General features: G+C 43.7%; 1 protein-coding gene across 3 annotated transcripts in view; it reads left to right on the forward strand.

Annotated features, from left to right (window-relative positions):
* Positions 1–660: 660 nt before the first annotated feature.
* The window catches only part of ap2b1 (adaptor related protein complex 2 subunit beta 1), a 353,748-nt gene continuing 328,830 nt past the window's right edge, over positions 661–25,578 (forward strand). For all 3 annotated transcript variants that reach the window (XM_038813715.1, XM_038813716.1, XM_038813717.1), the window contains exons 1-4: positions 661–721; positions 2,580–2,685; positions 11,736–11,871; positions 16,884–17,129. In XM_038813715.1, the coding sequence (XP_038669643.1) occupies positions 685–721; positions 2,580–2,685; positions 11,736–11,871; positions 16,884–17,129 (525 nt within the window). In that variant the 5' untranslated portion in view covers positions 661–684. The remainder of the gene's footprint in view (positions 722–2,579; positions 2,686–11,735; positions 11,872–16,883; positions 17,130–25,578) is intronic.

Raw genomic sequence — 25,578 nt, forward strand, 5'->3', positions numbered from 1 at the left:
TTCCACAGATTCACGCCCCTCTGGCTGAAGAAATTTTCCCTCATCACTGTTTTAAAGGATTCAGTTTGGCTGTAACCTCTGGTTCTAATTTTTCCTACTATTGAAAATATCCTCTCCATGTCCACTCTGTCCAGGCCTTGCATTATCTTGTGAATTTCAATGAGACCCCCCCCCCCCCCCTCGCTCCTCCCTCATCCTACTAAACTCCCAACGAATACAGACCCAGAGTCCTCAACTGCTCCTTATTACTGTGGTCTGGATGTTCCTGTACTGAAAAGAAAAGAGCTTCCATTTACGTGAAGGTTTTCACAACCTTGATGTCCCAAAGTGACTTGCCAATTGAGTACTTTTGAAGAATAGTTATTTGTGATGTCAGAAAGATGTGCAGCCACAAAGTCCCACAAACAGTAATGAATGAGATGATCTGTTGTTTTTCTTTTCAATGCAACATGCAAGTATTCCAAAAAAAAATCCAAACAAAAATCTGACTGAAGAAATGGTTCCTCAGCTGTCTTCAATCCATTGAAGCCTATGTAGAAGCTGTTGTGATTACAGAAATGCCCTCAAACTTGAACCATTGATGCAGTTACCAATTGCACTTCTTGTTTCAGCGAGAAACGTTGTTGGGGAAAATGTTGTTCTAAAATGTCTATTCTTTTGCAGGAAGCATAAAACACTGCCGCCATGACCGACTCCAAGTATTTCACAACTAATAAAAAAGGTGGGTTTCCTGTGTTCTTCTCTTTTTGTAAAGGATACGTGCAACCTGAGCGTAACTCCAGAGCTTACTGAAGTGATGGTGTTTAATTTAAGTGATGGGATATCCAGGGGGGGGTGTAGTGCACTTTGGGAAGCTGAGGCACAGGTTGTAGGTATGACTCTGAATACAGTCCTTTTCTGTCTCAACTGAGTGCTGGGCTGGCAGAGGAGAACTTCTGAGTGCGAACCAATAGAAATGGTTTTCAGGCACCTTGTCTGACTGCTTCCTCGCCTCAGCGCAGGTATGATGGATGAGGAGAAAGAAGAAACGTGGTGAGGGAGGAGTATGAGTCTATAATGTTGTAATGGTGGATATGTGCTGTGTACAAAGATCGGTAATGTGCAAAAGTTTCTGACCGTGAAGTGGGATGTTCATACTTAATAAGCAGCCAGGAAAGGACAGTTTGACAGAATCACAAGTACACTTTCTCCCTGTGTGTACATGTGCTTCCGCCGGATGCTCTGGTTTCCTCCAAAGATGTGCAGGTTAGGTGGATTGGCCATGCTAAATTGCCCCTTAGTGTCCAAAAGGTTAGGTGGAGTTACTGGGATAGGGTGTGTAGGCCGAAGTAGGATGCTCTTTCCAAGGACTTGTGCAGAAACGATGGGTCAAATGGCCTCCTTCTGCACTGTAGGGGGATTCTATCTGAGAAGAAATTCCTCCTCAGCTGTCTTAAATGTGTGTCCCCTTACTCTGGGATTATGCCCTCTGGTCCTGCACTCGCCCAGAAGAGGAATCAACCACTCAGCACCTGTCAAGCCCCTTGAAAATCCTAAAATTATATACGAGTCTCAATATGGTCAACTCATTCACCTAAACTTCAATGAGTATAGACCCAATCTACTCAACCTCTCCTTATAAGAAAATCCCTCCATACCTGGAATCAGCCTTGTGAACTTACTCTGGACCTGCTTTCGATGCCTGTATATTTTTCCTTTGATAGGTGCCTTGTGTAGTTTTAGCAGGACTTCCCTATTTTTATACTCTATTCCCTTTGAAATCAAAACCAACATTGCGTTTGCCTTCCCAATTACCTGCTGAACGTGCAATAGTCTGTGCCAAATTTAGCTTCTAATTCATCAGGATCCCATTTGATGCCTGCAGGGAACACTGTCGATGGGTGATTTGTACAATTCTAATTATGAAATTTGGCTGTAGTCCTTGATGTACAAAGGTATTCCCATGAAGTGAAATTGTTTTCAGTGCACCAGGAGCCTTTATGCTGCTCTTTAGTTAGCCAAACTTGAACAAAACATATTCTGTTAACTATTTTAGGGTTTATGAAACCAGATTCTCCTTTGTTGCCATGCTCCATCCTTGCTTTGTGTCGCACCGAGTATTTGTCAGTGCTACATTCAGTTTTATTACCAGATGAAATGGAAAAGCACAAAATGCTTTGATTTTTGCATTCTCCATGTCTGAAGGAAATATGTCACGTGGTGTTTTATTGAGCCGTTAGATTTGACCATTGGCCTGTACTGACTAAATTGTTGATGACTTGGATGATAATGGTTATACTTCAATTGGACTATGAAGAGCCAAAAACATCCTGGTTGCTGTCCAGTGCCTAGTGCAGGATAGTATATGCACAGAGGTTGTTTGAGGATCGGACCAATCTTGGCTGCAACATTGAATAGTCTTATGTAAACTCTTAAATGAATAATGACCCCACGGTGCCTGAAGGCTGGTGGCCTTTATGGAATCACTGGTTTTGGAAAAGAAACAAGAGGACAAGGAAGCAAGTGAAAATGGCTACTGCAATTGTAACAATGGCACATAATACTTTGATTAATCTTGTTCAACTGTTTTATTGTTACAGGAGAGATATTCGAGTTGAAGGCTGAGCTGAATAATGAAAAGAAGGAGAAAAGGAAGGAAGCAGTTAAAAAAGTCATTGCCGCTATGACAGTCGGAAAGGATGTAAGGTGAGGACATATAACAATCAATCAGAGTTTCCTTCAGTGACTGATGAATATGCAGTAACTTGTGTTCTGTCCAAGGATTTCACTTGGTGACTTTGGTGAATATAAGGCCCAGATTTTGTGATCCCAATAGCAGCAAACACAGAGAATGCTATTGAAGTTCGCAGTGGATCCGCACCATCCAGTGAGCCTACTTACACTTGAATCTGGATGTTGCGGCGTTCCAGAGGAATTGGTGCTGCTGGGACTATCTGTGGGAACATGGGTTAATTACCTGGCACTTGCAACCCTTTCTACATGATTTTTTTTTTTAGCTACTCCTGGCAGGTGTAGAGCCTGCATCAGCTGCCCCTTTTTACATCAGTAGGAGTGTGAAACCACTCCTACTATCCTCCAGCAATGCTGGCTCCCTCTCCCTCTTCTGCAACCTCTCCTCCCACACCCCAAGGTCCTACTCCTTAAGAGCGCTGATATCAGCAGCAACACTTGGGAGGGGAGGAGCTGGAGTGGAGAGGCGTGGGTGGCCGATGGTGGGTAAAGTGGGGGCGGGGAGGCTGCAATGAAAATTACACCAAATAAAAAATCAAAAATCACATATATTAAAAAAAACACATTCGCTTGTAACTGAGGGGAGGAAGACTTTGAGTGGTGAGGCTTCAGCATGTGATACCAAAAGGGATATGGTTTCACCAGCAGTGCCCTGTCCTGCTCAGCCTCTCTCTAACTTCATTATTAGAGCAAGTTCGCACTATAGCCTACAGTCAGAGCAGGGTTGTAGTTTTTAATGTGGTCAACGGCATACACCCCCACTGCTGATCACAAGATCCAAGTCACTGGTGATGTGCTGACAAAATTTAGAAGTCTTATTTAAATGCCAAAATCTGCAAGGTGCAGATGGGCAAAGAATTGTAGTTCTGATATGATGTCTTGGAAAACCTCCTCTCTGTGAATTTAAAATGTATAATTTTAAGTACCAATTTTTCCCTTTCTCTGTGGCCCTGTGACCATTTAGCCCACTGGGCTAAAACGCTGGCTTTTCAAGCAGGCCAGCAGCACGGTTCGATTCCCGTATCAGCCTCCCCGGACAGGCGCCGGAATGTGGCTTTTCATAGTAACTTCATTGAAGCCTACTCGTGACAATTAACGATTTTCATTTTATTTCATTTAGCCTTATTTAGAGGTAACTGGAGATCTCGAAGTTTGGACATCTGTACAAGTCTCTCTCGCCCTCTTTCCCCCCCCCCCCCCCCCCAGCATTTTTTATTTTACTGGATGGTGGAAGAAGGCACGTCTCCTCCTCCTCCTCCTCCTCATCTCTCTCCCCCCCCCCCCCAAAACACCAAAGTAAGGGCTGTTTACCATGGCCAATCCACCTACCCTGCACATCTTTGGGCTGTGGGGGTGGGCCAATCCACCTACCCTGCACATCATTGGTTTGTGGTTAGCGCAGTTGCTTCACAGCTCGAGGGTCCCAGGTTCGACACCTGGCTTGGGTCACTGTCTGTGTGGAGTTTGCACGTTCTCCCTGTATCTGCGTGGGTTTCCTCTGGGTGCTCCGGTTTCCTCCCAAAGTCCAAAGATGCGCAGGTTAGGTGGATTGGCCATGTTAAAATTGCCCTTGAGTGTCCAAAAAGGTTGGGAGGGGTTACGGGGATAGGGTGGAGGTGTGGGCTGAGGTAGGGTGCTCTTTCCAAGGGCAGTGCAGACACGTAAAAAATTTTTTAAGAGTACCCAATTCATATTTTTTTCCAATTAAGGGGCAATTTAGCGTGGCCAATCCACCTAGCTTGCCTTTTGGGTTGTGGGGGCGAAACCCACGCAAACACGGGGAGAATATGCAAACTTCACACAGACAGTGACCCAGAGCCAGGATCGAACCTGGGACCTCGGCGCCATGTGGTCGCAGTGCTAACCCGCTGCGCCACCGTGCTGCCCTGGCAGTGCAGACTCGATGGGCCGAATGGCCGCCTCCTGCACTGTAAATTCTAATTCTGTGACATGGGGAGAATGTGTAAACTCCACACGAACAGTGACCCGGGGCCAGGATTGAAACCGGGTTCTTGGTGCCTTGAGGCAGCAGTGCTAACCTTTGTGCCACCCGGAAGAAGGCATCTTGAGCCTACAGAAAATGTTATCGGCTTCTTAAAGCCAAATCCAAATGGATTACTTGTCTGTTTGCAACAGTTAAAAGTATCAATTATTTCGATTTTAGTATCAATAATTCGTTTTATCTGAGCTGACCTTGCTAGTTGTTTGCGCATTAAGTGAATCTGCCGTTGGCCTGGTAAGTATATCTGCTCTGGCTGGTGAATCCTTAATTCACAATGGTGACTTATCAACATAAAATGGAGCACCTTTGTCTTTGGCATTCTGTTTTGCCTCTATCAAATATCTTGTTAAATTTCCTGGTGTAAGGTCTTGAGTGAGACATGAGGATTGAGTGGGGAGGAATTATCAAGATCAGCTCTATTAGTACTGAGGATTGGTACGGTTTTCCCGGCTTGATTACTGGCACTCCCGCCACGTCAGCTGGAGCAAGAGGCGTTCAGTCTGCTGTAACTTTTGAAATGTTACTTCTCTCACCAACTATCCATGTGACATTTCTGAAGCTGATTGATGATTCAGTCTCACTTTAATACTATGGGTCCATGATGAGCTGCTGGACAAGACTATAATCCAGCTTGTTTTGTGTATTGCTAGCAGACAACCTTTGTTGGATTTGAGCCTAACTCCCAGAGATGAAAGAATAGCTTGCTGACTCGCTGTTCATCCAACCTGCTTCTGTCTATATTTCAATTACATGTGTCCTTTTTGGTTTTTTGGTTTACGAAGCTGTATTTGCCAAATGGATGGTTGAATATGAGCTGTGCACATACCATGTAAACGTTAGAGTGCACTTATTACTGTTCAACTCCATTATTTGTTTGCGACAGTGATTGTAGGGGAGGAGGTTATTGCTATCTGCTTTTCTTAATGTACATTTACAACTTTGCAAGGAATGATGAAAAACTCTTATAAAGAGATGAAGCTCAGCAGAACTATCAGAAACAGACTGAGATTCTGGTGCAGTTTCTTTTACCATTTGCTTCACTAAGTTCCTCAATTCGAGCTGGTATTGATTGGAGGGGGAGTGAGGTACATGTTATTCTCCTGAATTGGGGTTGAATCTCGAGTTAATGAGGAACGATGGGAAGAGGCTCGACTGAAGGATGAAAACCAGCATACACTGGTGCACCTGTTTCTGTGCCATGTATTTTATGTAATCCATCTCATTAACAAGAGTGTCTCGCAGCAAGGAGCCAAAATGGGAAGAATGGGGCAGCTTCAATCTTCAGTGGGTGAAAATTTGCAACTTTCTCTAATGTTCTTGCCAAATCTTTGACTACAAGGAGCGTTGTGGAAGATGAAAATGTCATGCTGGTGATCAGGGGTTGAATGTTAAACAACATTGGGCAGGATAGAAGGAACTGGGAATGATCAATGCTCATACTTGATGTGAAAATAAAATTGTTCCTTATTTCGGAACTTTAATTGTTCATTGTACGGATGTGGGTGTTGTTGGCATTTTTTGCCCCTGTTCCCTCGCCCTGAGATGGAGGTGGTGAGCCCTCTTTTGAACTGCTGGTAGCTGCTTGATACTGCTCAGTGGCTTCTTCGGCCCTGTCACAGGCCAGTTCAGGATCAGCCACCTTGCTGTGGGACTGGTGTCATGTTTAAGATGGGATTGGCTGGTAACAGCAAGTTTTCTTTTCTCCAGAAGAACCTTATGGATCAGAAGTTGGTGTTTTTAAACAGTCTTGACAGCTTCACAATCGCCTAGCTGATGCCAGCTTTTTATTTTGGACATCTTACTGAATTTAAGTTCATTACCGTGAGTGGAGAAGTTCACCAAGTAATATATATATTTGTCAGAGAAAGTGATATTTCTATTTCTCCTGTACCTTCGAGAGGTCATTTGCATTGTGGTTTTGGATCACATGACTGAATTTTTCAGATGTCTGTGGTCAGGTTCACATTGCAGATTGTGACTTGCCAGAACAGCGTGTTGTAATATGGAACTGCAGACTGCAGCAATGAAGAGCTTGCTTTCTGTCAGTTCATGTGAAGCTGCACATGCAACAAATTTGCTGAGATGTATTGAAGTTATTGGCACTATGGGTTTCCAGGTTATTGCTTAGCAACCATGGCAAGTAGTTCTTGGTAGGAAAGTTTCTGTTGGACTAACTCCAGTTGTGAATGAAGAGTTAATTACAGATTTAACACAATGGACACTATTGTTTTTAGCTGACATGGTACAAATTGTGATTGAAATTTAGTCTTCAGAATGTGTCAAGATGAGACATGCAAGCAAAGAAGTTGAATGTGCTCGAGGGAAGTGTTACAGGGATGGCATCAAATGCTTCAGGTAGCAGTGCTCTTCTGAAGTGGTGGTACTACATAAATTTGAACCTTTAACTCTGGCAGTGCGTTCCTGCAGCTCAGTGTGATGAGTGTAAGTTCTTGCCATCATGACAGAGGAAAGGTCAGGGGGTGGGTTACCTTGGTCATCTTTGGTGCACCATCAGGTGGTGAGTATGTTGCAATTCATTCAGGAGGTTTAGTTGCTATGGCAACATGCACTTCTACATGTTGTAGTTTGGAGCTATGGATAGTGTCATGTGAGAGTATCTTTGAGAAATGGGTGTGTATATAAATATCTGTAGTGAGAGTACCTTTAAGAAATGGGTGTTTACTACAGCAGTGATGTCCGAGTGGGTGGAGCTGGGCTGTCTGTCAACTTTTTACTTTTGTTTTTGAGCAGGCTGCAGGGTGTGTTTTAGTTTCGTTTTCAGTGTTGGAGCTGAAGTCAGACCAAGCAGGTGTACTGCTGTTCTCTCTGCCATCGAAAGACTATCTCTTGATCATTTGGTGAATTCAGAATTATAAATGTTTTCAGTAGTGACTTTAACCTGAGTGAGCTTCAGCATGGGGGTTGTCATGGTTCAGGCTTTTTTCCAACCCCACTTGTTCTTAAAATGAGTTATTAAATGCTTTCCGTATACAGCATCTGTCATGTATTTACTGAATGATGAATTTTACTCTGCCATGGTGGCGCAGCTGCCTCAGCACCAGGGACCCTTGTTCAATTCCGGCCTTGAGTGATTGTGTGGAGTTTGCATGTTCTCCCCGTGTCTCCGTAGGTTTCCTCCAGGTGCCCTGGTTTCCTCCCACAGTCCAAAGATGTGCAGGTTGGATGGATTGACCATGCTAAATTGCTCCTTGGTGTTCAGGGATGTGCAGGTTAGGTAACAGGGATTGGATGGGGGAGTGGACCTGGGTAGAGTGCTCTTTCGGAGGGTCAGTGCAGACTTGATGGGCCGAATGGCTGCCTCCGGCACTGTAGGGATTCTATATGAAATGATCACAGTCAATTTAAGAACTAAGCATGTTGAGAGTAAATAGCTTTGGAAAATATGTAGGAAGGCCGCTTTGCCAGTTTCCAATTCAGAAAGTGCAAAATATTTCTGTAGTCGTACCTCCTTTGCAGGTTAACCTGCTCAGAGTTACGTGCAAATAATATTTACCAGAGAAATAAGTAAAACAGTCCGTAATAAATGCATCATAAATGTGGAACGCAACATAAAATGAGTAAAATGGAATGCAATCAGTAAGCATAACACATGCAATCAGTAATTATATACAGTAAATAATCTGATTGACGTGCAGTGATGCATTGTGTATAGTTTGCATTTTGTGATTGGATTGGTTTATTGCAGTGTTCTTCAAACTTCTTTTCCGGGAATTCATTTTTACCAGCCGGCCGACCCGTGCTGAGTGACCCGTGCCGGCCCGGCCCACCATTTTCGCTTACCTTGTTTGCTGCTGACAAAAATGGAGGAAATGGTTTTGGGTCCCTTTGGCCCTCGCACACGCTCCTCCAATGGAACCTGTTGGATGAAGGTGAAGCCTTCCGGTGTCGGAAAGTATGGAGTCTCCATCTGTCCAAAGTTCTACATTTTTTTCCTGTAAAATTTTCTCAAATAAACCCCCCCGAACTTGTAAAAAAAAAATAAAATGAGTAAAATAAATGAAAAAAATGAATAACCCCCCCACCCCCGAACGTGTAAAAAAATAAAATGAATAAAATAAATGAAAAAAAAAATTAAATGAATAAAAACCACTGCAGAACTTGCAAAACAAAAAGCTGCAACTGTTTTTTAAAAAAAAATAGCTGCCGCACTGCGCATGCATGCCTGATTTGCACAATGCCTCATTGTGTGAGCATGCGCAGTGCGGTCAAATTTTTTTTTGACATGTTCCCGGCCGCTTGCAACCGGCGGTATTAAAAATGCTGCGCGGGGATTTGCGCGATTGGGAGTGCCGCGGACAACGGCTCCGCGACCCTCCCGACACCTGCCCGCGTCCCACCTGTGGATCGCACCCCCGACTTTGAAGAACACTGGTTTATTGTCACGTGTACCGAGGTACAGTGAAAAGTATTGTTCTGCATTTAGCTCAGACAGATCATTCCGTACATGAAAAGAAAACACATAAAATACAATGTAAATACATAGACACAGGCATTGGGTGAAGCATACAGGAGTATAGTACTACATAGTAGAGAAGATATGTGAAGAGATCAGATCAGTCCAAGGGCTAATGCACAAGGGCATGTAATCCCTAAACTTAACACGTAAAGTCAAAAGTACAGGACATGCGTTACGGGCTGAATCTTCCACTAATCACTATTGGATTGTCACTGCTCCTGTTTACTTATCTTGTGCCAGAGCTCCACGTTTTGTCACCTGGGTGATGGAACTGGGCCTCCTGAGAATTCCCAAAACCACTTTGCTAAGATAAGAGGCCAGGTATCCATAGAATAAAATCCCTATAGTGCAGAAGGAGCCATTCGGCCCATTGAGTCTGCACCGACCCTCTGAAAGAGCACTCTACCTAGGCTCATTCCCCTGCCCTATACCTGTAGCCCCATAACCCCACCTAATCTGCACGTCTTTGGACACTGAGGGGCAGTTTAGCATGGCTAATCCACAATAGGTGGGTGTAGGGTAGGAAGCCAGAAGGTGGTGGGGGAACCCGTGGAGGTTCGATGGGGGTAGGGTGAACAGTGAGGGCTGGGGATCGGTGGGGGGGGTGCGGTGGGTGGTCAGTGGTGGCAGTTGTGGGGTCAATAATTATGATTAGAACTGATTTAGTCCTAACCTTTCCTGTGTAACTATTCTGCTAAGTGAGTTGGAACCACCTGAAGTCTCTGACTCAAACTCTGTTTTGGAGGATTCCAGATGCATGGTACTTGCCCAATGGAAATTTCCTGGGCAATTCCTGCAGTGTTTTTGCATTAAGACTTGGCACAACCTGGGCTATGATGACCCGGAGACTGGAAGGTCTAGGCCTTTATTATAAGTTTTAAAAATTTCTGTTATTTGTTTATCACCTTCAAGCAAACACTTAGATATTATGAAAATATGTTTTTTCATATTATGAAATTTTTTTTTTATACAACAGTTGCTTGGGGACCACTTTTCACCTTCCATATATGGAAGGGTGAGCAGAGACTGATTTGAAGCTGAAATGAAAAAAATCTGGTTTCAAAGGATATTTCTCCCATTAAAGCTCCAATAAGTTCTTTGAAGGTGATATCAATCATCAAACTTGATTTATATTGAGCATCAGAACAACAGCATATTGTTAATTGACTGCCATGCCAATCCTAAGCAGTGTTTTACAGTGTCGCCTCATCAATGCTACTGAAGCACAGTACATATATCCACACAGATTAATATGACCAGGTCTGACTCATTTGTTTGGCAGAGATCTTATTCCACATTTCTAACAGTGGTGAAGGCAAGTTGCATTGCCATATAGCTTTACCCTCCACAGCTTCACAAAGAAATTATGTAAAGACATTCCAGCTAGATATATTGCGCGCACACACACAAAATATTGGATAAAGTCAGCCGTCTGACAGCATCGATGGAGAATGGAACAGAGTTATGTTTTGAGTCCATGTGACCCTTCGTCAGAACTGAAGAGAGGTAGAACTGTGATGAATTACTGGAGAGGGGGTGGGGCAGGGTGGAAGGTCAGGGATAGGTCGGAGCTATGGAGAGGTTGACAAAGATGTCATGGACATAGGACAAAGGGGGTGCCATTCAGGACTGAAGAGTGCTGATAGTGGCAAAAGGGTAAGATGACAGAATGTGTCAATAGGAGAACAGGTTGATGCTCAGTGGGAGCAAAACGTAACAAACCAGGGACAGGTGGGCATGTGTGTGAGAGGTGGGCCTGTGTTGGGGAAGCCAAGGGAACCAAAAAAAACGAAGGGGGGAAAAGTTAACAGTTTAAAGTTGTTGACCTCTACATTAAATCCAGAAGGCTGTAATGTGCCTAATTGGAAGATGAGATGTTCCCAGTTTGCGTTGGGCATCACTGGAACATTGCAACAGGCCGAGGATGGGTATGTGGTCATGAGAGCAAGATGTTGAGTTGAAATGACATGCGACAGGAAGGTTGGGGTGATGCTTGCAGATGGAGCAAAGATGCTCAGCAAAGTGGGTTACCCAATCTGCGTTTAGTCTCCCCAAAGTAGAGAAGACCCACATTGGGAGCAGCGAACGCAGTAGAACAAATTGAAGGAGGCGCAGGTGAAATGCTGCATGACCTGAAAGGAGGGTTTGGGCCACTCGAGTCCTTAATGGCGCCATTAACACCCTCTTTGTCTTGTGTCCATGGCATCTTTGCCAACCTCTCAGCTCTGGCCTATCCATGACCTTACTTTCTGCCCCATCCCCCTTCAAATATATAATTCATTTCATTTCTGCCCCTGTTCAGCTCTGTAGAAGGGTCATATGGACTTGAAACATTTACTGTTTCTCTCTTCACAGATGCTGCCAGACCTGCATTTATCCAGCAATTTCTGTTTCAGATTTCCAATATCCACCGTATTTTGCCTTTATTTGCTGGATATATTAACAGTTTAGCCTGTTTGCTGCAAGAAGAAACCATTCTGCTATTATCAAGGTAGATTAATTTGTCTTCTGTTATGTTTTGTGTAGTTCACTATTTCCAGATGTTGTGAACTGTATGCAGACCGACAACCTGGAGCTGAAGAAGCTGGTTTACCTCTACCTCATGAACTACGCTAAGAATCAGCCTGATATGGCGATCATGGCTGTCAACAGCTTTGTTAAGGTATAATTATCACAGTATAATTCCGAAAAGTTGTTGGATCTGATGCTTTCCATACTTGTTTCACGTCATGCATGCCAAAAAGCCTTGTGCTCCATTCCAAGTCTGATCCAGGGTGAGGTACTGAAATTGAGCCCAGCACCCCTGGGTGAGGGGGTTTTTGCACCACAGTACTATCTTGTGATGACTTCTGCTAGAAAATGCTTGCGCCTGGATATTGTGTGAAGTCATGATTGGCTATTGGTTCCACCACGGTAAAGTAAACTGCTGATTAAACTTGCTTGTTTTACCCCCCCCCTAATAATTAATCTGCTGATTCTCACTGTGAGCTTGAGTGTGAAGAAAGGGTGGTTGAGAAAATAGGTGCCAGAGAGCTGTTGCTGCCTGAGCAGCTGTCATCTTGTGAGAATTAGTACCTGGGGCAACACTACCCTGTGTGAGTCAGTATATTTCGGAGGTGAGGTTTGAAGAAGCATAGGACAACATTTTTAATCGTTGAGAGCAGCAGATGTTGTTTGGAAGCATAGCAATAATATTTTGACTTGTTGAGACATTGTGCTCTGGCAAGATACTTTGCTGTCACTTGTATTCCTGTTTTTTCTTATAGACAAATTCTGTGAATTGATGTTTTTTTTTCTGTACTTGGATCAGTGTCAAAGTTGTGTTTTTCCCCCAAATGTAACTTGTTCTTTGATGTGTTCCAGCTATGCATCACACATCCCACTAGAGCCCATGAGTAATGATGTTTCTTTGTGGCTTATAACTACACTTGCGAGGTAGCGACAGAATCCAGTGCACAAATTTTTTAAAATTCATTTACGGGATGTGGGCGTCAAAGGTTAGGCTAGCATTTTTATTGCCCATCCATTGTTGCGATTCAGAAGGTGGTGGTGAGTTGCCTCCTTGAACCGTTGCAGTCCTTGAGATGTAGGTACACCCACTGTGCTGGCTGTTAGGGAGGGAGTTCCAGGATGTTGCCCCAGCAATAGTGAAGGAATGGCGATATATTTACAAGTCAGGGTGGTGAGCGACTTGGAGGGGAACCTCTACAAGAGTCGTGGGCTGGCCCGTTCCTGGAGTGCATTCACAGAAAAAATTCAGCATAAAAGCATGCAGGCTAAGCTTATTCTGAAGCCCAACAGTACGTGGTACACGTAGTAATTGTGCTTATTACCTTGGACGATATGCAGAATAGCTATGGTAAAATGGGAAACCTGGCCGTTCTTATCAAATTAATATTGAGATCTTTCTCAAATAAGTTAACCAGTTTTTAAAAAAATGGTTGAAGAAGAGCTCAAGGGTTAAACACACAAACATTCAGTTTTGTTTGGCTGCTCCTTAGAAATTCTGAAACCACTGTTGCTCAGAATAGGCTCTTGACTCTCCAGTGCCACACCCAAGTATCCATGCTTCACAAATGAATCTAAGCAGTGACTGTTGGTGGATTCTTTAACTAACGTGCACCACAATTAGGTCCAATCCTGTCCTTGTCTGGTGATGTATACTTTCCTGAAGGTATTACTAGATTAAAATGATTCGGAACAGTAACTGAAGCTGCCTAAACGTTGCCCTGCCTAGTCCTGGGGCACTAAGTCAAATAGAGCAATTCATAAACTTTTTTTTTTCTCTTCTTAGCTGTTAATTGGCCAGCTGTGCATCCCAGCACCTACTTTGTTTCAGATTCCCAGTAATTTAATTGTAAGGCTTATCTTGCTGGTCCAGCTAAGCCTGTCCAAGTTGATGGAGCCCAGGGATTGAGCATTTTCATATCCAATTATTCTCTTCAATTCTCAGTTGAGAATTACCAGATTACGCCATCTGGATAGAGTAATGGTTGGTTATGTTAATGAGACTATGATGGTATTAATGATCTACATGTGCGATCAAGAGTCCAACTCCAAGAGAGCAAGGCACAGGACAATATGAGCCCTGGAAGCCATGTGCTTACCCTGAGGCCTTAAATAGTTCATAATAAATAGTTTCAAGAAAAGCTTTATATACTGGCTATCTCCAGTCTATCACAGAATAAGCAAAACCTCATTAAGGTTTGGTATAGCAACACATGGTAGCAATAAAACTTTATTAGCAGCGCTGCAGACCACAAATTGGTAACCCACAGGTGAAGATCTTGGAATGGATTAACTTCACATTGTCAAAATTCAGTGAGGGACACCTGGACACCAAGAGACGAGTTGATTCGAGACCGCATTGTAGTCGCCGTGTTCGACTAAGCACTACCGTAATTCTCACAATCTAAAGAGGATTTGATCTTGCATGAAGCTTTACAGTTGGCGTGACAGGTGGAGTTGAGGTACAATTTGGGGAGCTGTTGAGGCTTGGAATGGGTCCATTGAGTATGTAGGTCAGCGAGGCAAAAGCTAAGACATCTGCCCCTGTCTGCAGCTCCGGGAAGTCCGACACCCCAAACATGGCCCCCAATCCACATGCAAGATCTTCGACATGGTGCTGAAAAAATGACCTCCAAAATTTCTCTAACTTGGGGCAGGATCAGAATATATGCGCATGATTGGTCGGGCCCTTCCCACACTGCTCACCGGTATCCTCCACACCTTCAAACAACCAGCTCATCCTAGACTTCGTCAGGTGCGCTCTATAATTGCTGGCTGACAATGAGCAATCCGGGGAGAAAGAGGTGCTTGATTCCAAGTTGGAACAAACCATTACAAAGAGTTCTGAGCTTATTAATGTGTATGAATATAAGCTACAGTTTACACTTGAATCTCACCAGTAAGTCAAAGATGCAAATTGTGAAGAAACAGAGGCTCAAATTGCAGAACGTTTACAGCTGAAGAGTTCTAGAGTTTAGAGTTCTAGTGAAGAGGGGCTGTTTAGCACACTGGGTTAAATCGCTGGCTTTGAAAGCAGACCAAGCAGGCCAACAGCACGGTTCGATTCCCGTAACAGCCTCCCCGAACAGGCGCCGCAATGTGGCTTTTCACAGTAACTTCATGGAAGTCTACTCGTGACAATAAGCGATTTTCATTTTCAATTCATTTCATTTCTACGCAGCAATTTCATCTAGACCCGGGTCTGGAGGTTTGTTCCATTGTTGAAGATGGCGCAGCCCTATGTCCTCATGCTAACACCTTCATCCTATTTCCTACAGCAGAGCAGTCTCTCACTGAAGCAAGTGTAGACTATTTCACTAACTGCAAATGTGTGCAAGCGAAGTTCTTCTCTTCGTATCCTGCCATTTCTTTATGATCTTGTTCTTCCCGTCTCCGGTATCGGAGACTACTTTGACACCACAGCTGCAGTGAATGATACAGTTGTGAAATTCGGCGTAGAAGTTAAAGATGCTTCATATTCTTAGCCCTTTCCCCAGTGTGCAGTGGAAGCAGAAAATTACGGAGTCGGTTTGTTCTCTTCCTTTAAGGGGGGTGTGATCGTCCATGTCCTGAAGTTTTTTTCTCTCGAATCAGTTTTTCATTGAATGAGTTTCACAACCTTTGCGGTTGAGACACTATTGGGATCACAGCCCAAGTATTAGTAGTTGTCAGAAGATGCTATCCCACTCCACAGTACGTTTGCCTCACAAGGTGCAGAGAAGAGAATACACAAGTCTGGCATGCCCTCCAAGGGAGCTGAGAAATCTGTTGTATAGATTGAAGCCTCGGGTGACAGTGACTTGGAGAGGGGAGACGCGGAGGAGTTGGATTGTAATTGTAAATAATACAGGAGCAGGCATTGTGAATGTAAAGGAACTAGCTTAAAGCAATGTAACAGTTTGGCATTTATACTTGTGTGTGTGGGGGGGTGATGGAGAGATGTAGAGTAATAGGTTATATTAATGAGACCATGTCATTAATGATGTAAGCATGACATCAAGAGTTAGATGACCAAGACACTGTTGTGCGGCACTACCACCGTGCTAAATGGGATGGAATTCGAACAGATCGAATAACGAGACTGGGCATCCGTGAGGTGCTCTGAGCCATCAGCAGCAGAATTGTACTCCAATGCAATCTATAATCTCGTGGCCTGGCATATCCCCCACTCTACCATCACCATCATGCCGCGGGGGGGGGGGGTCAACTCTGGTTCGATGAAGAGTGCAGGAGGACATGACAGGAGAAACACCAGCCTGACCTAAAAATGAGCTTCAAGCTACAACACAGGACTACATGTGTGCCCAAACAGCACAAGCAACAAGTAATAGACAAAAAGTAAGCAATTCCAAAACCAACGAATCAGACCTAAACTCTGCAAACCTGCCACATGCAGCCTTGAATGGTGATGGACAATTAAACAACTCGCTGGAGGATAAGGAGGCTGCACAAATATTCCCATCCTCAATGATGGAGAGGCCCAGCATATCAATGCAAAGATAAGGCTGAAGCATTCTCAAAAATCTTCAGCCAGAATTGCTGAGCGGATGATCTATCTCTGCCTGCTGTTCGGTAAAGAGAAGAGTTCTGCTCCTTTCCCAAGACCCCTTTCTTTTCCTTGAACACACTCTATACAAAACTGTATCACCACACCAAACAAGTGCCACCTGCAACCTCTTTACAAATCAGTATCAATTATTGGATACTTAACATCATTGAGACACCTAATTGGAACGTCTCTTAACCCATTCCTTAACACCCAGTTCCACAGATTTCAGTTGTCTTCCAATTTAATTCACTCCATGTGGTAACAAACTGATAAAGGCACTAGATACTGAAGAATAGTACTACAAAAAACTGCCTGCAGGCAGTAAGAGAGCAAATACATTCTGACCACGACAGAGGGTATAGTGGGAAGGTCGTATTGATACAGTAGATGCTGTTCTTAAATCGAGGTATAGTATATGGAGCTTTACTTTGTGTCTAGTTGTGGTACAACTAAGCTGGTGGTGCCTGATGCTAACAGCACTAAAATTTCTTATGCATAGACAACGCAACAACAAAAATCCTAAGCAATTTTCAGAAAATTTCCTAAAAGTCTAAAATTAAAAGGGTGTACTGACATTACTTTTAATTGAAATTCCTACAAAAAAATTGTGTTCTCAGGATTGTGAAGATCCAAACCCCTTGATCAGAGCTCTGGCAGTCCGTACAATGGGGTGCATCCGTGTGGACAAAATAACAGAATACCTATGTGAGCCTCTCCGCAAGTGTCTGAAAGATGAAGACCCGTATGTCCGGAAAACAGCTGCTGTCTGTGTGGCCAAACTGCATGACATCAACGCCCAGATGGTAGAGGATCAAGGCTTCTTGGATTCACTGCGAGACCTGATTGCTGATTCAAACCCCATGGTATGGAACTTATTCCTATTTTTCTTGAGTGTTTCGAGGTTTGACTTGTGTGACATCTTTTTCCTTTTGTGTTGCCTAAGGGCTAAGATTTGTCAAGTTGTAACCCTGATCATTGTGCACTGATTGATGCTGTAGAGACAGTCAAAGCATGTTTGCTCTACAACTTGTTGACTAAGTTTCCATATAAAATTAGTTTATGCAAGTCAATTGTGGGCATAGGCACAGGAGGAGCGCCTAGAACCACCTAGAAATCACTGAATTGACTAGAATGTTCTCTTTTGCGGATCTAAAGCTGCTGTTTAAAGAAAAAATCCCGGAAACGTTATACTTTGTTAATGAGATGTAACTGGGTTTTCGATGGTGTAACAAATCAGTACTGCTTAAGAGCATCTGTAGCTCTGGAACACCATCTTTGTACTTGTGCAATATCATTTTTCGTCAGTTTTAAAAAATATTTTAAAGTTTACCTCCCAAAAATGTATTTAATTTTTCACAACATTTTGTAAAAAGTGAAGGATAATCTGTACATTTTACTTCCTGGTTTGCTGTCTGTTTGGCTGTTTCTGCTGCTTGATGATGTCACTTATGGGAAACCTTAAAATCCTTGTGACATGGCAGCACGGTAGCATTGTGGATAGCACAGTCGCTTCACAGCTCCAGGGTCCCAGGTTCGATTCCGGCTTGGGTCACTGTCTGTGCGGAGTCTGCACATCCTCCCCGTGTGTGCGTGGGTTTCCTCCGGGTGCTCCGGTTTCCTCCCACAGTCCAAAGATGTGCAAGTTAGGTGGATTGGACATGATAAATTGCCCTTAGTGTCCAAAATTGCCCTTAGTGTCGGGTGGGGTTACTGGGTTATGGGGATCGGGTGGAGGTGTTGCCCTTGGATAGGCTGCTCTTTCCAAGAGCTGGTGCAGACTCGATGGGCCGAATGGCCTCCTTCTGCACTGTAAATTCTATGAACTAAAATATTGGGAAGGGGGAAATCCACACCCTAGAGCAGTGTTTTTCAAAGTGGCCGGGTTGTGGGATGATGTAAAATGATCCCCAAAGATTGCCTCGCGTTTTTAAAATTTTTTTTCCTCTGGGTAATTCTCGCTGCAGTAGTGTATGACCACATTGTGGTGATATGCATCATTGTAAATACACAAGGGGTAATGCAAGTACACGTAGACTGGCTAGACACTAGAGTGAGCACCAGAGACATGACACACAGACATTCAACCAATAGGTCAGTAAGATAGGACACGACCAATGGGATTTCACTATACACAGAGGTGATACCACCACAGGAGGGCATTACACCAATCCATATAAAAAGGACACATCGCACATGATCTTCCTCTTTCCAGTGGAGAGACACAGTGAGTACAGACACAGGGTTGATTGAACATCACACCCACCATATGGATTGTAGCAGACTGGTTCATCAGTCTGAGTAGCTATAGAAGGATTAACAGAGTCGAATCCAAGTAGGAGAATTGTTAATAGTTTAATAAACATGTTGAAGCTATCTCCATGTCTGAACCCTCCTTTGTCAGAGTGCACATCAAGGAAGCAGCATATACTAAGTCAAGAGCATAACAAGACACACATGAGGGATTTAACTGGGGGAATTAGCTCAACTGAGCGAATTAGCTCGAATGGTAGAGAGCTCGCTTTGCATGTGAGAGATAGTGGGATCAATGCCGACATTCTCCATTTTAAGTTTATCTTGGGGCAACATCGTGGTTAGCACTGCTGCCTCAGTGCCAGGGACCCGGGTTCAATTCCAGCCTCGAGTGACTGTCTATGTGGAGTTTGCACTTTCTTACAGTGTCTGCGTGGGTTTCCTCCGGGTCCTCCAGTTTTGTCCCACAGTCTAAACATATGCAGGTTAGGTGGATTGGCATGCTAAATTGCCCCTTAGTGTAACAAAGATGTGCTGCTTGCTTGGGTGGTGTTACAGGAATGGGGCAGGGAGTGGGCCTAGGTCGGGTGCTTCAGAGGGTCGGTGCCAAATGACCTCCACCTGCACTGTATGACTTTTGTGTAGTGCCAGTGCCCTGAACCTTCTTGCCTCCTTGGGTCACTGTGTCGGTGGTGGTGACCGTAACAGTCTCCAGCAGCTACTCCCATTTCTGCAGTAGCTGAGGTTAGACAGCACCTACAACTAAAAATGAAGAGTTTAAAAGAAAAATAAATTCTCTTTGGTTTCCAATAGTGTTTTGCGCTCTTTTTGCCAGGCCTGCATCTCCCACCAAGAGCTAAATGACTGTTTGCTGCGATATGTTCCCACAAGTACCTCAGCAATTCGTAGCCAGAGGACTCCCATATACAGGACCTGGCAAATAATTCATGTGTGTCCTGTGGGGATCTCCCGCCTTTCAATCGGTCCATTGTTACGAAGCTGATTCATGTCTGTCCCATTCTGAAATCAGCTCTGGGGCGACCGGTATGGGTTTGGAGAACTCCATCCTTCCCAGTCAGAAGAAAATGCATCTGTTCAAGTATAGATCATAGGAAGCATGGAGTTAATGACCACACAAAGAGACCGCCGTCAGGGTTAATGGTCTGAATCGGGTGCATGTTTATTGTCTGCCACTGTTAGCATTGTCAATTAACCTTGAATTTCTGTTATTATTAACGTCCGTGGAGGTTGAATTTCTGCTACAGTTAATCTCGCTGATGTCTGTTGAACTTCGGTTACTCTTAAAACCCTGTCAGTCCATGTTTATTGTCGTGTTGCATGTGTATCAGGAGTTTGATGTATATTTAAAACGTGGAATTGCTCTCCAGTCACTTTGAGATGAGTCATTCTCTGTGAGACTGACTTTGTGATGCTCCTTCCTTCCCCATCAGCCCGAAATCCAGATGTGTTTCCAAGAATTCCCAAATTTCCTCTTCAAACATTGATCTGTTCAGCGATTTTTATTGCAAGTTATATAGATCTCCAAGTAACAAAAAATAGAAAATAGATTTTACAATTTTTACATTTAATAATGCAGAAATGCCAAAATGAATGTGACATTTTTTAAAGTAACCATGGAGAAGCTATTGCAAACGTGGAGTGGGAAACGAGTTTCGGCCATATTGTAAAAGTGGGTTGTCGGGAAAAAAGGTTTGATCAACACTGCCCTAGCGATCACTTTCTTCAAGGTTGGCGATGAGTGTTATTTTGTCATTGGCTGGGCCGTTGTGGACATGTCAGTCATGCTTTTGACTGATTCTGTGCATCTCGGCTTAATGTAGTTATTGGCATTAAAATCCATGCCTGTTGAGATGAGCTTGCAAAGGTGACAAAGTCCTTCAATCAGGCAGCTGCTGAACAGATTTTGAAGTTGATGGCTTCATAACACAGGGAGGCTACTGATTGTGTTGTGTGAAGTGTGGTATACTGCCTTTATAGTCCACATTGATCATTTTGGCTGGGGGCTGACATTGGGAATATATTTAGCTGCCTCCCTTGGGTCTCTTGTGAGTGGCATGTCTGTGAACTGGTGGATTATCAGTTCTGAAAACAGCTCCTCTTAATGGCTGGACTAATGAAGATGTTGGCTGTTGGAGGATATATGGGGCCGTGGGGAAAGAAGCCCGGTCATTCGAAGTTTGGAGCAGGAACTTGGAGACTTGACGATCTTGATTTTCATAGATCATAGAACATACAGTGCCGAAGGAGGCCATTCGGCCCATCGAGTCAAAATTATTTTCATTAAATAATTTTGTGGGTGGGGTGTAAGTAAGGTGTCGGTGTAATCTTTTACCATGTGCTCTTCGTATGGGGTATCAATATTATCGATACTGATACTGACTTGTCAGATTGGTGTTAGTTCAGTTATGAAAGAAAACCTTGCACTGGAAACCTTTTCACTAACGAGTGGACTGCTAATGATCCCAGGTAGGTTTCTGGGATGTACTGCAGGTTTATGGCATGTGTACACAGGTACTTATGAATATTTTACACGCCTCCCTCGCTTTGCTCCTTTTTAAGGCCTCAATATAAGCATATTTAAATGCTGTTATCTAGAAACCTGCATATAAGTTGGATTCGCAAACTGCATTCAATTGCATGTTCTCTGGAGTCACTGTATACCTATACCAATAACCATTTATTTTTAAATATATTTTGTGCAGCTATTGTACATTTTGGTGTTTTCAGGAGGAATTTGTTGATCTATTTAGTTTCACTGAGCAACAATTCATTCTGGTGATTTCGGTCTCCACCTCAACTGGCAATGATCTCACATTCGTTCGCGTTGATGCTCTGCATAATTTACAGCCCTCTTGTCTGTCAACTCCTTTCTCCATGTAAACTCTTCTATCTATATTCATGCCACCCCCTTGGCTTGACTGTGTTGTGTTGCTCTGTAATCTTCCGTGGTGTGTCTTGTGGACTAAGTTCTGGCCAGTCGCTTCCTTTTGTATTTCTCATCAGGCATTTCTGATCCCATTCTGACATTGAGTTGTTTTGTGCCATTCATGGAGAAACACTTCAAGCTACTTGCAGTTGAACATTCGCAGCAACTGCATAGATGTGGAACGTTCATTTTAACACATTACTTCAGCTCTTTATCTGCTTAATATCCATTGAATCCATAGATTCATACAATGCAGACAGAAGCCATTTGGCTCATTGAGTTGGCTTATCGACCCTCTGAAAGAGCGCCCCCCACCCCGACTAGGGGATTTTCACAGTAATTTCATTGCAGTGTTAATGTAAGCCTACTTGTGACAAAGATTATAATATTATAAAAAATATCCCCGTAACCCCACCTAACCTGCACATCTTTGGACACGAGGAGCAATTTAGCATGGCCACTCCACCTAACCTGCACATCTTTGGACTGATGGGAGAAAACCAGAGAACCCAGAGGAAACCCACGCAGATACGTGGAGAATGAGCCAAATGGTTCATTATCTCCACACAGAGATAACTCCACACGGTCACCAAAGGCAGGAATTAGACCTGGGTCCCTGGCGCTGTGAGGCAGCAGTGCCAACCATATTCCGTCTATCTTTTTAAATTGCTCAATGCTTGGTTTCGTCGTCGTCATTAGATGAAGATTTTTATTGATTTTGAATTTCGCCATTGGCAGTGGTGGAAATTGAACCCAGGTCTCCAGATGATTACTGGTCCACTGATAATGCCACTAGGCCACTGTCTGTCCGAATAACTACCTTGTCTCCACTTCTGATGCCTTTATCCACCGTTAAAAAACTTTACTCTCTCCTTCATTGTTTATCGATCTTTGACCTCATGGGGTCAGGATTTCATCTTTGCTGATAATTTAATTCTGGCTTCAGTCCCAGGGATCTCCAGTGTCCAGCAACAGTGTCATCAGCAGGCTGAGCAGCCAATCACATTGAAGCATTTTCTCAAAGAACATAGAAATAGAACATACAGTGCAGAAGGAGGGCATTTGGCCCATCGAGTCTCCACCGACCCATTTAAGCCCTCACTTCCACACTATCCCTGTAACCCAATAACCCCTCCTACCCATTTTGGTCACGGAGGGCAATTTATCATGACCAATCCACCTAACCTGCATGTCTTTGGACTGTGGGAGGAAACCGGAGCACCCAGAGGAAACCCACGCAGGCACTGGGAGAACATGCAGACTCCGCACAGACAGTGACCCAGTGGGGAATCGAACCTGCGACCCTGGCGCTGTGAAGCCATAGTACTATCTACTTGTGCTACCGTGCAAGCTTGGAAGTTAAGAGAACTGATTGTCCTTCACTTCATAAACACTTTGTAGAGAGGGGGAAGAATGATTAGGACATGCATATGGGATTAAGGTAGAAGGTGAAATACCATAACCTCAGTCTATTTTAAAAAAAACATTAAAGTGTATGAAATTTGACATCTCATAAACTAAATTAGCTTTTCTGAATGAAGCGAGATTGTTTAGCACTAATTATGAACTTGCTCTGCAGTTTAAAACCCTGCTACACATTTAGCAATGCATAACTTTCACAAGCGTTTTCAGTGAGTAAAGCTCAAATTCTTGCTATAGTGGATTGTGGTGTCTCCCTTTTAAATCTGCACAGCAGACTAGGGTCACCTGTATTAGGAGACCAATGGGGACAGAGAGCGGGTGATCATGTGATGAATGATTGTACATATTTGTTCCAGTAAGGGTTAAAAGCTCGGGTTAACATGTGTACGACTGCAGCAGTAGTGTTTTTAAAACCTGATTTAAAAGGCAACTATGATTTTGGAGCCGGGGTGCAATTAAAGCATTGTAAAAGCTTGGGCTAATGGATTTTTGTTTGGATTAAGACGGTTCCCTGTGGAGTAGTTAATTAGATATGTTGTGTTTCAGTTTGGTAAGACGATGTAACCATTGGAAGGAGCGTACCAGGCATTTTTGCAGAAAAGCTGTTTGGTTTAGTTTTAGATTAGTATCTGAGCAGAAGATTAGCATCTGTTCTCACAGCAGCTCAGTTAAATATTTGACTGGTGACCGACCAGAAGCAGATTTGCCTGTGAACAGGATAGGTAGTTTCAACAGTGAGTTGAGACAGACAGGAGTTTTCAATTGGTTCTGGAAGTCAAAGTATGAAAAGAGTTTCTGAAGACTTCATTTGGAGATCCTGCATTGCTCTGGCAGGATTCAGGTCTATCTCTTAAAAAATTTTCACAGACCATCTCTTAAGCAAGTAAGTATGGATCTGCTAACTGTATTTAAAAGCGGATTGAGAGCTGAAATGGTTTTGTTGTTTTGAGTGGGAATAATAGTTGAGGGATATCGGGTCACTGTATCGATTCACAAGGGGCAATTGTAAGCTATTTTCTTGTGTGATGTTGAAGATATTTTAAGACTGTTAGTAATAAAAGTTTCTTTTAATATACCATATCTAGTGTGCGATCACTCCTGGAGCGACGTATCCTTTCCTCACAGTCTTACAAGATTAAAATAAAATTTGGGTCTGGTACGTGATTATAATGCACTCCATTGGGTGGAGTTCCCTCTTCAGGCAAAATATATCTGGAAGCCTTGTAGCAACATGTGAGGATTGGAGCAACTGCTGGTCCAGAGCAGCCAAGGCCAGCGGCCTCTGTACCGTTCTCTCTTGTTATCAGTAAACTCCATTTAGTTGCAGGAAGAACCTCTGCCTTAATATTGTAAGGCTACCACATTGACGATGAGGACAAAATTGATTCTGGTGACACAGCCAACCTGTGAGTATTTGGTTTTAATTGAAGTCTGAATGGAAGAAATACTTGCCTGAATGCTTGTTTGTGCAAATAGATATTGCCAGACTCTGAAGCACAGACACAGAGCAAACGTGAATTGGCTAGTACAGTCAGAAGTTTAGGAAAATATAGGGGAAAGGAATGAAGAGAAAATAACCCTCAGAAGCAAGAGCTGTGATTGAGTTTAAGAAAAAGTGGAACTGAAGTTAGAAAGGAAAAAAGGTTGATGATCTTAAAAGGATGATCTTAAAAGTGGTAATGCATTTAAAGTTGTACAATATTTAATGCATCAACCATAAGAAGGTACAAAGGACAAGCAATAGGAAAATCCGAAGACCCCAGTTGGAGGACAACTGAAAAAGGGTGGTCTGTAAGCAACGGAAGACTTCAGAGAAGATAGAGAAGATGTCAAGGAGGTAATAAATCCTTATGGGAGAGACAACTCTAGACTGAGTATGCAGTAAAGAACCCAAGAAGTGTGCAACAAAGGATTTTAAAGGACTAGAGCTGAAGGCAATGATCGGTGCATTCCATCCCTTTCTACCATAATGAGAAGTTCCTTGAAAGTTTTGGCAATGAACTAAAAGCAAACTGTATAATCAGTCACAAAATAAGTCACAGCAGAAGAAAGGCTAAGAGAAAACAGTTGGGTAAACTTAACTGAAAACAGCAGCAAATAGAAAATTAGTTAAAAAGTTACGACCCTGACTTCCGGTTGCGGCTATGACCAGCTAAGTCGCACATTTGGCAGCTCCTGCGACAAAGGTGTTTAAGGGCCGATTGGAGGGCCCCGACGGTACTGTAAAGACGAATCCCGGTGGGGGAAGGCTCCCTGAGGAGAGTGAGACCAACTTTATGGTCGGTACTCGGAGTGGGGCGACAAAAAAAGCGGCAGCAGCTCCCCGAAAAAAGCGGGGGAAGAGGACCAAAATGGCGGCCGGTGGCGCACTAGAAGATTGGAGAAAATGGGCGGAGGAGCAGCAGGCCGCTCTCCTCCGGTGTTTTACGGAGCTGAAAGTGGAACTCTTAGAGTCTATGAACGCGACGACCACAAGGCTGATGGGGGCCCAGGCGACCCAAGAGGCGTCGATAAGAGAGCTGCAGCAGGAGATGACTGCAAGGGAGGAGGAGGCCACGGTCCTCGTGGGAAAGGTGGAGGTGCACGAGGCACTCCACCTGAAATGGCAGAGCCGCTTTGAGGAGCTGGACACTCGAATGAGGCGGAAGAACTTGAGGATCCTGGGCCTAGCAGAAGGCCTGGAGGGGCCTGAT

Source organism: Scyliorhinus canicula, chromosome 12 (assembly GCF_902713615.1).
Source record: "Scyliorhinus canicula chromosome 12, sScyCan1.1, whole genome shotgun sequence".
Taxonomy (NCBI): Eukaryota; Metazoa; Chordata; class Chondrichthyes; order Carcharhiniformes; family Scyliorhinidae; genus Scyliorhinus; species Scyliorhinus canicula.